A 14,426-nucleotide genomic window follows, 5' to 3' on the forward strand; every position below is an offset into this window, starting at 1 on the left:
CAAAAACTCACAGAAATATTAATGTAGCATAAAGTAATTAAAGTCACATTAATGCAGCTGTCGGGCAGACGTACACGAATACGTGAACAGATAAAAGAGCAGCTAAAATGAATGCACAGTGATTCTAAAAGTCTGGCTTCTAATCGGATATTCTTTAAAAGCAGATGCAGAAAGTTTTCAAACTAAGTACCAATAAATATCTCATTAGTTCCCACAAAAATGAATGTTTGCTTATTTTCTCATAGTTGTTTACAAGTCAGACTACACCTGATTTCATCATCCTATGAATAAAATAGGATATCTCAGCTCCATATATAACACACTGTGGTACCCTGAAGTGTTTCTCTCTATGAGCCGCCGGGTAATGAGACTCCAGCTGCATTACTGCTCACGCTAATCCAGCAGAGATAAGGTGAGGACTGTGAAATTAGTCATTATTGTGTGTGTGTGTGTGTGTGTGTGTGTGTGTGTGTGTGTGTGTGTGTGTGTGTGTGTGTGTGTGTGTGTGTGTGTGTGTGTGTGTGTGTGTGTGTGTGTGTGTGTGTGTGTGTGTGTGTGTGTGTGTGTGGAGACATCCTGATGCAAGCCTAAGTGTGTGTTCATGATAACACTGGTCTGTATTTATCTGCGTTATATTACCGGCCGTTCCCCCAATAATGTGACTCATTTATTCCCGATGACGAGGAAGAACCCGGCCTCCTCGTCCGAGCGGTCTTCTTCTGGAGGGAAGTCTGGGAAAAACATGCAAATGAGGGGGGAGGGCGATTCGTTCCGTACTGATAATCCACGGGGTGACGGGTGATATGGAATGAATGTGAGTCGCTCTCCTTTCGTTCCGTTTGTTCTCTTTTTTTAAACTTTTGTTTTTGTTTCGTCCTGGAGAAACTGGCTGAGGTGGGAAACCGCATCCAGCCGTGCTCATGTAAACTGACAGAGGCAACGTTGTTAGCAACGGATCTTCACCTCAGAGCATCTTCTAGTGGACAACAAAAAAAAGGCCAGTCCTGCTGAGCGAGGATCGCTGGGTTTGAATTCCCTCAGAGGGTTAGCTGACTGAAAGACAGAGCGCCTGAAAGGATGAATGGCTTTTGTTGAAGCCTCCAAGGTTGGACACAAAGAGTGTGTGTGTGTGTGTGTGTGTGTGTGTGTGTGTGTGTGTGTGTGTGTGTGTGTGTGTGTGTGTGTGTGTGTGTGTGTGTGTGTGTGTGTGTGTGTGTGTGTGTGTGTGTGTGTGTCAGCTCTTATGGGTCAGATAGAAGTAGAAGGGGGACAGAAATACTCTGCCGTAGATGCCTCTACCTCCAGGCCAGTACAGCAGAGCGTAGAGGAACACACACACACTGTGAGAAGACAATCCGAACTGTAAACCATTCGGATTTATTTATTTGTAAATATACGTATATGGAAATGTGTATCTGGCGTTTTGTTCCTTTATTCTTTTTATATCTGCCATTTAGATCTCTTTGTAACTGCTGCTCATTTTAATAAGTATTATATAAATTATTATTATAAACCACACAGGATAAGTTTTTAGATTAAAGCTTAATTTCACAACGTGAGACTAATAGCCAACAATCTAGGTCAAATATTACAATTACACAGAAAAGTATGATTTTCTACAAAACGTGCTGTTTGATGCCAAAATAAGAGCCAATCAGCTCTTGGATCAGGGGACAGCAAACTGGAAACTGCGGCCGCCTCGATGTCGTGAGTTTATTGTTGATCACGTTTGCATGATGTCAGAGCAAGTCGGGATCGAGTCGCACACAAATCTAAGCGGCATGCGTGAAAAGATTTACTGGCTCAGCGGCTAGAGCGGGTCTTCCTGCTGCCACAAGGTTGGCGGTTTGATCCCCGTCTCCTACTGTCCGCTTGTCCTTGAGCGAGACGCTGAACCCCCGGAGCGCCGTACAGCAGCTCACTGCTCCCAAAAATGAGTATTATTGAACCCCCAGAACCCCGAAACCCGCTGACGGGATCGAAAAGTTTGCTTTAAACAGATTCTGTAAAACACATTAAATTCTGAACTCCTCAACGGAACTATGAAGCCATGATTGACTTGGCTGAGACCAACAGTCATGTGACAACAAATCAGAGAAACTTTGACTGAACTTCAGGAAGTGAACACGGAGAGGAGAGGAGAGGAGAGGAGGAGAGAGGAGAGAGGAGAGAGGAGAGAGGAGAGGAGGAGAGAGGAGAGAGGAGAGGAGAGAGGAGAGGAGAGGCTGAAGTAGAGGATGTAAAAATGGAAATAGTTCAATATTTACAGCACGTAAAGCCTCCATGTTTTTCCTACATTGGTAACACCTGTGAACAAAAATAATGGATGTTCCAGTGTTTTCCAATTTTTGTAAAATACATTATCACAGAAATTCAACTTGCGTTTTTTTCTTTTTTTATGATATATGTCATTGTAACTGTGTTATTCTGCACTAAAGACGTGTTCTAGTTCTCTCTACTTCTAGTCATGATGGTTCTGTTTCCATAGAGGAGCAGAACTTTATATTACAGAGAACATGAAGGCTGCAGAGAGAGAAATGTGACAGGAGCAAAGACTTTCTTGGTGTTCAGAGGGTTGAATGCAGCGGTAAAATGTGTGTACGTAAATGAGAACTGTGATAAAGTTTGAGTTTTAAAGTTTTTTTTCTGTGCACCTGGCTCATCTCAAACAAATAAGTAAGCGGAGTGAACGGCAGGAGGGTCGAGAAATAAACTACAAACCTGATCATGCAAAAGTCTCGTCTTCCTGTCTGAACTTCGTGAGCTTCCTGTCAGTCATCAGGGAGCGCTGCTCCTCTCTGAGGACCTCCAGGGAGCTGCACAGTCCGACATTTACATGTTTTTTTGCGTGTTTTGTTTTGTTGCTCTCTTTCTCTCTGTGTCGGCTCCCTCGTGTTTTTTATTCTGCTGTGTTTGCACTTGGGATCCATAACAATGAGAGCACACGCTGCGTGAGCAAACACAACCATCGGGAGCTCCAAAAAAATAATAAACTAGAAAATGCGCCGAGGCTGCAGTGCAGTAGTTTCCCCGTACAATGAAGATCAACGGGGCCTGGGCGTGGATCTAGCTGGTGATGGTTCTAATGAAAAACAATGACCCTGGTAATGATGATGGTGGTTGTCCCTCCCCCTTTTTTCAGGCCCGTGGGCCCCGGTGGTGCTGTCAAGAAGATGGACAGGATGAAGATAATCAAGCGGAGGCTGTCCATGTCTCTACGCAGCGCTCGGCCCGTCGACGACTCGCTGTCAGAGCTGGCAGAACAGATGGCGCTGGACGAGCCGAGCGCCGGCAGGGACGACGGTGAGACACACACAGGTAAAAACACAAGAACCCTGAGCGGACACATCACACGGCGTGTATAGGTACCAAACATCAACCACGGCATCTCAGAAGGAAGAGCTTTTTGTAGAAAGAGGGAGCGAGGCGCCGTGTGTTGTTGTGGTTATGATGGAGAGTGATTGTGTCACCTTCATGACCCTCTTGGGGAGTCGCACAGTGATTAGTTTGACTCCAACATCTGTTACGGCCGACGTCTTACCGCACAGGAGCAGACGAGGAGCGTTATTAAAGAGTAGTTTGTCATGTGATGCGCCAGTTCAACACCTTAAGAGGAGACACTACACTACAGCTCCTGTCTCTTCCTTCAGACTAGTGGAAAGGGAACATCCAAAACACACATTCAGGTGTTTATTTTACTACTTTGTCTGTTCACGTCTCTATATTTCTCCTAAAGTTACTATTAGATAATGCCTCATTTGCATATTTAAACATAACATTTCAGAAAACGTATTGTCTTAATGTCAGTAATCAACAGGGCACGTTTCATGCTGATGTATATTAGTTATTTAAGTGCATAAAGCTTTAAATAATGTGGGGGAGAGATTTAAAACAGAAGTCATAACTGATCATCACAGGACGTGCAGGAAGGTTCTGCAGAGTCTGATGTTGAGCTGTCTATTTATGTGTTGATATGTATTAATACTCTCATTAAGGCATGCAGACATGTAAACTGACACCTGAGCTTTTTCAACTCACCCTCGTCATCTTCACCTCATCGACACCATCACTTTTTTTTGTTTTCACTTTACCATCACGACTGAGAGGAGAAGTTAACGTGTGAATTAACACGTATTCACATGAGCTCTTGGATCAAAGTAGAAAGGAAATAAAAAGCAACGTCATTCTCAGAAACTCTGGCTGCCATCTGCTGGGCATCCTCCAGTGCTGCAGGGCCCCTCTGTGGGAAGACCTCACCTGACTGTGTGTGTGTGTGTGTGTGTGTGTGTGTGTGTGTGTGTGTTTGCATCCTATCCGGCTCCAGACAGAAACCAGGTCACAACTCCGTTTCGGCAGATGCTTTGTTTTAGAGGAAAAAGAGAAACAGGAAGTGAGAAAAGAAGAAAAGTCTGAGCTGTGTTTTTAGTCTGCAGAAAGAAGCAGCAACATTTGTTTCTTTGTCACTGGTTGTTCCCCTACCTGATTAATCTCACTGCCATCTCTGTCCTCTTTCACATCCTTCTCTTTAGTCTTTAATAGCTCAAGCTATGTCAGGTCATTTCCAGAGAGAGTAGAGATGGAGGAAGTGATGTAGAGGATGAGGAGAGGGACATTAAACTTTAACCACTACATCTGGTACATCTCCTCTTGCCCTTTTTCCTTTGCTGCATCGCCCTCCCCGACCCGCACATCTCTATATATCTTAGTCACGCTGTGCTAAAGAGACACTCCCCACATTTCTCACAGAGCTAATTAGTTTGACTTCTTGCACTGTGTTCTTTGAGGAGGTTTGTTACTGGAGGCGAGACTGTGAGGAAAAAGAACAATAACTAAACCCGCAAACCACTTTTTTTTTTTTTTAGCTGAAACCCAATAATAAATGTGTGTGTGTGTGTGTGTGTGTGTGTGTGTGTGTGTGTGTGTGTGTGTGTGTGTGTGTGTGTGTGTGTGTGTGTGTGTGTGTGTGTGTGTGTGTGTGTGTGTGTGTGTGTGTGTGTGTGTGTGTGTGTGTGTGTGTACAGCTATTTAATAGTATCCTAATCTGGACATTTTAGGTCAAATTATTTGTATCATGTATAATTGGAATATGGAGGTTCCCTTCCCATAAAACGTCTTTGCAGAACATGGAGAGGAATATTAGTGAAGCGTATCTGTTAGCCTTTTTAGTTTGCCTCATGCTTAATCGCTAGCATACACATAGCTATCACTCATGCTAATCGCTAGCGTTCACATAGCCCAGCCTTGAATGTAAACTCAAATTCACAAATGTTTGTGAGAATTTATACTGTATTTTGTCATAACAGACACTTAACCTAATCATAATAATAGTCAGCATGGTAGTGATTAGCATTAGCACTTAGCGCTAGTTACGAGCATTAGGGTAATGGCCATAATGTTAAAAACTAGCTAAAGCTAAAGTAGCTTTGACCAAGTCCAGCAGTTAATTTGGTGGTTTTTAATCTTCTGTAACTGTAGCATTTAATGATGGTGGAATTAGCCAGCTAGCTAGCTAATTTATGAACTAACTTAATGCTTCATCTACACTCTCTTGTCACAGCGTAGTAAATCACATTGCTATCTCCAGTTAATCAGTCATTAACACTGATTCACCAGATGTTGTAATGTGCTGATATTTTATATAATAAATCCACAGAAAAGAGAGCAGAGGCTCGGCTCTTTTCACGCTCTAGAGGCAATCTTTCAACTTCCAGGGCAGATGCACTTTAGCCAAAACTCACAGGCTTAGTTCAGCTACTCTTTAAACCCTCATGCTTGATGAACACAGTGGACTTTACAGTGCAATGTGGTGTAAATTGGGGATTATTTAAAAAGATATGAGATGTGACATTTGGGCCTCCTCCCACATTCTGCACAAATGTTTCATTAATACTAATGAATGTAAAGAGAAAGAAGATGATACGTCCATGCAGACGGTCGCATATTTCTGAGGGGTTAAGTTAAGGAGCATTTGTTTCTTTTAAGTTTCCACCAACAGTCATCTTAATATCTTCTCTCGTCCTTCCATCGGTCGTTCGCGTTTCCCTTCACCTCATGTGGCGCGTTTCCCACAATGCATCTGCTAGTTGTTCCTCTGCATGTCTCTTTATTCTTTTCTTAACTCTCTGTTCTTCAAAAATCAGCCTTTTTATCAGTTCATGACTCAACATATTTTCCCCTTTGCACGCCTCATGCATCACACACCTTCCATTCTATTTCTGTGACTGTGTGCTCAGACCTGTTTCTTCTTCTAACACGAGTACAGCAGCTGTATTCATTCCCACCATTTCATTTTTTAAATCTTTCTTCACTACATAATGTGCTGTTCGTACATGTTCTGCTGCCTTTACTGTCTGGTCTCTGGGTGACCTTGTGTCGCCTTTTTCTCTTTTTTCCTCCCTTCCTTCCTACAATTTCTCTATTTTACTGCTTCTGTTCCCTCTCCTCTTCTATTTCCTCAACTCTTCATCCCTCTCTTTCCTTTTTCTGGTTTTGTGTCGACCCGCCCTTCACTTTCTCGCTTTCTCTCGCACTCTCTCCTTGTCTCCCCTTCTCTCTTTCCTCCCTCCCTCCCTCCCTCCCGCCTGCATCGCGTGTCTCTCAGAACCCGTGGTGGTGTGCGCCGTGCACCCTCCCGCCTCGCACAGCGCTCCCTCCTTCCTGCGTCAGTATGCCGGTCACCTGGGCCGCACCGCTCTGCGCAGAGAGCCGGGCGGCGGGCTGGAAAGAGACAGAGCCTACCTGAGCCTGCACAGGACTGGATCTCTGGGTACACACACACACACACACACACACACACACACACACACACACACACACACACACACACAGTGATGCATGTGTGCACCCATAAGCACAATAAAAATAAACATGCAGCTGAATGTTCAAGCAAATTCATAGATTCTGTTTATTCAGATGTTAGTAAAGGAGTATTTTTGAGTACACATACGCAAATACTGAAGTACAATTTTGAGGTGTTTTATTGTACTTGAGTATTTCCATTTTTATGCCACGTCATACTTCTACTCCACCACGTTTGACAGGCAGATATTGTTTAATGCGAATGTTGCTTGTACATTTATTTGACAGCAGTAGTTACTTTGAGGATCAAGGGTTTGAACACAAATATACAGTATAGTATATGATCCAAGTATATAGTCCGATGCATTGCGCATACATGCACAATAATAAACCAGTAAGAACAATCGAATAACATGACGTAACTCAGACAGGAGCCATTGTGCTACATAATGAGAGTACTTTTACTTTTGATACTAAGTCCATTTTGTTTGTACTTTTGTGCTTCTGAATGCAAGAGTATTTAACATCAGGCTTGACTTTAACATTGATCCCCTAACTTTGTAAAATAAAATGTGACAAATAAATACAAATATATTAAATTTACTGAATAGTTATTTATTAAAATAATGGCATCCAATACCCAATTCAGATGTTTGAATAGGTATCGGTGCATCTCTAGCTATTAGATCTGAGGACTTCTTCCACCACTAAAACAAACACTCTCCCTGACGTTACACTCGATCCTAGTCCAGCCTTTCCTTTCTTTGTTGTAACAACATGTGTGTCAGTAGCTCAGGAAACAGAACTCCTCTGTATCTTTTTGTCCTTGCATGCATTCACAATAACTCAGCTGAGCAACATCAAGCGAGGGCAATACTGCCACCTGTGGTTGCACAACTCACACATCCATGTGTCAGGGTTTCTAGTGCAAGACTGTATTTACTGACACAAGTTGGCTATCCTCCCAACATTTCCCATGAATCTGGAGGGATAAACTCTAATGACCTTAATCCAACATACACGCACACGCACACGCACACACACACACACACATGCACACAACACCAACATGCTCACACAATCACCGGTTCCCCTCTGTCTGTATGCATTATGTAATGGTACGCTTGGTCCGTTGCTATATGGATCCCAGTAATCTCATGTCCCACTGTGGCAGAACGGCTTTGTATCGGGAGCGGTGGGATGGAGTGAGGATGGGGAAAGTCAAGGATGGAGCGAACGCCTGGATGCTGGAGATGGGTTCAGAATGAAATGGAGCTGAGACAATCGCCAGAGATTGATTGCGGGAGACTGAGCGATACAGAGGGAGGAAAAGCATAGATGAAAGGAGGGAGGGAGGGAGGGAACGACGTGGTAGGAGACTCCTTTAGGAGTCGTATTAGCTTTGTGCTGTGAGTCCCCCGAGTCCTCGGCTGAGTGAACTGCAGATAGACCACAAGGAGAGAACTAGTCTTGTATCAGGAGCTTACACTTCATTGCGATCAGGCAAGCTGGGAATCCGATGAGAATGGAGGGATGCAACTTAAGAAACAGGGACAGCAGCATAGCTCTGGGTATAGTTTGAACATTTTCAATACTTTTGCTAATATGATGCCTGAGATTCAGTACCAATACTTCTACAATATATCTCTGAAAAAACTTTGCCTAAAACAAAATAAATAAATGAAATAGTGTATCTGATTTATCTGAAGTAAACTACCGTATTTTCCGCACTATAAAGCGCACCGGATTATAAGGCGCACCTTCAATGAATGGCCTATTTTAGAACTGTTTTTATATATAGGGCGCACCGGATTATAAGGCGCATAGAATAGAATAGCGTCGTAAGCGTGTCTCTTGAAAGGTGCCATTTTGGGGTCTTTATACACACAAGTGGTGTTGGACTAGGAGTAAGCACAGTACCGGTGTTTACCGCGGTGCGGCTTTGTAGTTTACCAGTCGTACTGAAACATTTTGACAGAGCGCCGTGTACAACCAGTATGGATCAACCAATTAACCAATTGATCCATATATAAGGCGCTCCGGATTACAAGGCGCACTGTCGTTTTTTGAGAAAATTAAAGGCTTTTAAGTGCGCCTTATAGTGCGGAAAATACGGTAGGTTATGCATCACAATTGATGGCAGCTTTCAGCAGTTGATGGTTGTCAATACTCTGCTCTATGGACACATTTAAGTTAGTACCTAAAAAGTTTTTGATGCAAATACGCAGACATGCAGTAGCAGTAGAAGTACACGGCAGTAGTAGAATGCAACAGATGTTGATGTTGATGTGGGGCGTTAAAGGATGAGTTTGACATTTTGAGAAATGCGCTTATTCCTTCTATTCATCCGGCTTTGAGTCTTTGTGCTAAGCTAAGCTAACCATCATCTGGCTGTGCGTTCATATTTAACCAACAGATACAGAATGTCTGTGCTGTCAATCTTCTCCTCTTGCACTCAGTAAGAAAACGAATAATCGTATTTCCCAAACTGTTCTCAAACATGCCAGTTGTTAGAACACGAGAATGTATCTGAACTATACCAATGACAAAGACAAACCCTATGAATATCGGCTCATTTACACCACTAGAATGTATTGGCACACAGATTAATGGTGTTTAAAAGATGATGTAAACGTGATGCGGGGCCCTCTAGGCTGCGATGACGCCCACTAGGGTGGCCTTATAATTGGAAGATGCGATGCAGCGGCATAAAGGCTGCTCTGCATGCTAGAAGAACTTTCCACGTGCTGGTGGCTCACCGCATTCAGCTGGTGCCCTCCTGCAGTCACCAGTCTGTTACCCACAGACCATTGGGTCTGACAGAGTGACTTCATTCTGTGAAATCCACAGCTGTTATCGGAGCGAAGCAAAGGCCTGCAAATGGACCAAGCTTGTTTCCGAACCTGGAATAGATGCTATTCTGTTAATATAATTAGATGATGTGTGTGTGTGTGTGTGTGTGTGTGTGTGTGTGTGTGTGTGTGTGTGTGTGTGTGTGTGTGTGTGTGTGTGTGTGTGTGTGTGTGTGTGTGTGTGTGTGTGTGTGTGTGTGTGTGTGTGTGTGTGTGTGTGTGTGTGTGTGTGTGTGTGTGTGTGTGTGTGTGTGCGCTTCCCACTGGTCGGTTCTGCTGACTCACTGTGTGCCACTCGGCAGTCGGAGCACGTCGCACCCTTTAATAGAGCAACATGATGATGTAATCTCTCTTTTCCTTCTGCACTAAAGAGCTTGCCCGCCCTTTCTCTCGTTCTCTCGTTCTCTCTCTCTCTCTCTCTCTCTCTCTAACTTGCTCCATCCATCCATAGGAGTATTCAATTAGATTCACTTTTCATCTGTGTAAGTGGGCCTGACTGCCGGGGTTTATATGTGTATGTTAGGTGTTTGGCCAGTTGCCAGAGCCGGAGAGCTTTTACAGGTTTGAGATTCATCTGTCGCTAACGTGGACCGACACCCGATCTCCTCCCAGTGAGGAAACACGACCACTCTGTGAAGATCTGTAGTTACGCTGTGGAGGATTAGTCGGCCCTCCCGTCTGTTTTACTGAGGAAAAGCACAATGCTGAAAGCTGCCCACACTCTTAGAAATAAAAGGTTCCAAACGGGTTCTTCCTGAACAGCTGAGGTTCTACCCAGAACCATTTGCTGTGGAAGAACCTTTTTTTTATTTTTAGAAAGGCTTTTTCAAGAGTTCTTTGTGAGACTAAGGGTTAAAAAGAGAACGCACACAATACAGAACCACCCCCCCAAAAAACTGTTGATGTGAACCGAGATTGTTGTAGGTTGCTCTGCACCACATCATGTCTTTCAGGCTCTAGGGTTCTACATGAAACCCTTGGAATATAGAAAGGTTCTAGGCAGAAACCCCTGGTTGGGTTCTAGATGAAACCCATGAAATATATAAATGTTCTAGGTAGAACCTCCTGGTTCGGTTCTAGATGAAACCCTTGGAATATAAAAGGGTTCGTGTTGAACCCCATGGGTGGGTTCTTGTTTGCATCCTAAGAAGGTGGAAAGGTTTTGGATAGAACCTCCAGAGAGAGTTCTGGGTGGAACCATTACACCAAAGAAGGGTTCTCTGCAGAAACTCTTATAAGGGGTTCTGGGTGAAACCTTTCACATGTGGTTCTAGGTATAACCTTTTATGTTGCGTTCAAGGTAGACCCTAAGTTCTAACAGGAACCAAAATGGGTTCTCCTATGAGAAGAACCCTATATGGTCCTGTTTAGCACCTTTTGTTTCTAGCCGCTGGCTGCTCTCTCTGATACCGTCACAGATGTCTCCTCTCGTTCTGTTCTCTCTACATACATCAACATGCTATATTTAACCTCCAGATGAACGCAGAACGGTTCTAAAGATAAAGGAAGGAAAGCTCTTCAGACCGCTGTTATCTCCCCCCGTGAATCGTCCGCCACGAGAGACCCCGTCTGTGTGAGGGATTTAATGTAATGCATTAATCGTTGGAGCCCTCTGCCTCACTCCCGGGCACTCTCGGCCATTTGCTCACACTAACCCTCCTGTCTCACCCCTCCAGATTGGATTTAATAGGAACAATAGAGTGGGTTCCTTTTACGCAGTTGGTCTTGTAAGCTTTTTGTGTGTGTGTGTGTGTGTGTGTGTGTGTGTGTGTGTGTGTGTGTGTGTGTGTGTGTGTGTGTGTGTGTGTGTGTGTGTGTGTGTGTGTGTGTGTGTGTGTGTGTGTGTGTGTGTGTGTGTGTGTGTGTGTGTGTGTGTGTGTGAGGGCTTGCTGTTACATTAGCTCATGCTTGAGGCACGAGGGAATATGTTGCTTATGAATGCCGTTGATTTTCAAAGCTATGTAGGAAAGAGAGGGAGGAGAGGGGGAGAGGGGGGGGGGGGCGTTGGGGACCTCCAGCTGACAGTCGGCACTCCGGTCCCAGTAATTGAATAATAAGATTCCTTGGATGCAGATAAAAGGTTTAGAGGTAATTACTGCAGTCTAAGTTCTCCCTCTCTCCCTGTTCCTCTTTCTGTGCGTTCCTCAGGGACGTTAGATGCACTTTGATTGTCTCGCTGCTGGACGCAGACTGTGGTGTTTATGGATACAAAAAGAATCGCCTCTACAGTATAGCTCCATTGGAAACTCAAATGTTACCAAGCATATGTGAGAACTATTTCAGAGTCATGCGGAGAAGTTGAAGTGAACAATGCCGACTTAAAGTTCACCCAAATATTTATTTTAATAAGCCTTCCACACGAAGGTGGATTAGAGATGTTTTCAATAAGTGTTAAGTGTACAGTGAGCCAATGATCCCATATTTACTTACCTAAGCCAGCGGCACCATTACGTTTTATGTGGGTTGTGTGTTTGTGTAAGTAGTCTTTTAATTAAATGCATCATTATTGACATGTTGGGTGTGAGAGCTGTTCTACAGCAGCGTGTTTTGTCAGTGAAGGCAATGTGATTATTGGCCTGACTGGCGAGGTGCGGTTCTATCTCACGGTTGTTGCACACATTTCAAGTGTTGGTTCCGTGAAAATATGGCATTAGATACTTTATCTCGCTGACATTTAGGATGAAGTCGCCGTTCAACACGTTCATCTTTCTATAAACACTTATTTTTAATGTTTGTTCCTGTGACTGTTCCAAAGGACACATGGAGGGAAATGTGCACACAGGAAACGGTGGTGATGTGGTGCTTCAATACCTTTCTGTAAAAATAATAAAAGATCTGTGATGATGAAGGTGCTCACTATACAGAATAGTTACTTTTTGTATTATATTATTGATGCATTAAACTGTAAGCATAAAGTTTTAGTTGGTCGAGATCATAGTCTGTATATAAGAAGTACGTATTGGTCATGACGTCACTTGTTGGTCTGTAGACTGCAATTTTGAAGCCTTGAATTCAGTATTTAGGCCGTCGCCATTTTGGGTTTTTATTGCAACCAGAAATGACTCAAGACAACCGAACTCTGAATAAGACAAAAATGTTACAATTAATGAAGTGAAGTGAAAACACACCGTGAAAGGGTTAAAGTTGAAAGACGAAAACACGGACAACTCCCAGACTGGACAATGCTGTGGTAGAGACCTGTCAATCACTGTGTAGCCCCGCCCTAAAGCATCCCCTGCTTTATGGTCTGTTTGACTCTAAATGGACCATAATGTACGAAATGAACATCATGCTGTATTGAAGAAGACTTGAAACTAGAGATTGAGACCATAAACTCATGTTTACAATGTTTACTGAGGTAATAAATCAAGAGAGAAGTAGAGTCATTTTCTCATAGACTTCTATACAACCAGAGGAGTCGCCCCCTGGTGGACACTAGAGAGAATGCAGCTTTAACAAATGAAGCTTTGGCTTCACTTTTCCAAAATGGAGGTTGTCACCTGGTCGAGAATTACTTATTTGGGTTGTTTAATCTATAACAAGGCATCATATTTTATGTATTGATCCTGTTTTGTTTTTAAAATCCTAATCTGAAATGTAGTAGCTGTTAAATAATGTAGAAAAGTGCAAAAAGTAAAGTTCCAGCAGACCAACACTGTACCTAGTACTAGGTTAAATGTACTTTGTCACTTTCTACTAAAGATACAACTGTTCAAAGACGCCTGTAAAAAAATTCAACAATTAAGTCTTCACAAAACTTTCAATTGAGCCTTTGTTTTGTCCCGCCCCTTGAAAGCAGTCCGGCCAATCACAGCGTAGCATCGTCTGGATCTCATGCAGCGGTTTCAGATGTTCTTCATCTTCAGGCGGGTTCAGTGGATTTGGAGCTCGTCCTGTTTAAATGTTGTGTAATAGTGATACTCATTACCTGGAGAGGTTGGAAGGAGATATACGTTCGTGGAGCTAACATCAGCAGAGGACGTTAGCACATCATTAGCTAGCGTTAGCACTTCTATGCTACGCTAGCTACTGAAGGTGTACTGAATGTATTCTAATGATGGTAACAGTGATTAAAGAGGAACAGGGTTGTTCTTTAGTTTCATTGTCTTCTGTCTGGATCTCCAGGTGATGTGTCGTTCACTGTCACTCTTTGATCTGTAGCTTTAGCTTCTATCTTTATCTTTTAACTGTTTTCACTGATGAATTTAGTTTGACATCCTGGATTCATCCTTCAAACACATATTGTAAACCCTTCTGTCTGCTTCTCTCTGAAATCACATATTCTAAAAATATGACATTTCTTCAGGGAGTGCAGTTAGTGACAGTGTGGGCTCCGTGGTAACGTCGTCGGAGTAGCAGCTGTCTGAAGCCGATTGTTTTAGACGTAAGATTGTTGTAGACGTGCTGTTACAGGGTTATAATGGGACCTTGATGCTTGTGCTGCTGCCCCCTTCAGACCGTTCTTCACATTTCCTTTGGGACGGAAGTTATCTGTACAAAGAAAACAAGTTCAGCCAAACATTCATCAGGATCAACACTTCCTACATCCGGCTAGTTCCTCGTTCGATATCTTTATCGCGAATGTGTGTTTCTTCCTAATGTGTTTGCGCTGCAGGTGTGTCACCTAGAGCCATGTTTTTATAGAGATGCACAGTTACCGCGTGAGCAATGGCGTTTATGAGGGATGGTGGATGTGTGCACGGGTAGAGAATGAATAATGGCCTGTGCTTCAGGTCCACGGGGGAGGCACGGGGGTGGAGAGAGAGAGAGAGAGAG

General features: G+C 43.4%; 1 protein-coding gene across 1 annotated transcript in view; it reads left to right on the top strand.

The window, feature by feature from the left end:
* Positions 1 to 14,426, top strand: part of LOC142959991 (cyclin-dependent kinase 17-like) — a 46,013-nt gene that overhangs the window by 5,285 nt on the left and 26,302 nt on the right. Inside the window, exons 2-3 of the mRNA XM_076101527.1 lie at positions 3,143 to 3,318; positions 6,602 to 6,766. Coding sequence (XP_075957642.1) covers positions 3,174 to 3,318; positions 6,602 to 6,766 — 310 coding nt within the window. The 5' untranslated portion in view covers positions 3,143 to 3,173. The remainder of the gene's footprint in view (positions 1 to 3,142; positions 3,319 to 6,601; positions 6,767 to 14,426) is intronic.

This window comes from Anarhichas minor, unplaced genomic scaffold, assembly GCF_050575085.1.
Source record: "Anarhichas minor isolate MPS153535 unplaced genomic scaffold, ASM5057508v1 ptg000003l, whole genome shotgun sequence".
Lineage (NCBI taxonomy): Eukaryota > Metazoa > Chordata > Actinopteri > Perciformes > Anarhichadidae > Anarhichas > Anarhichas minor.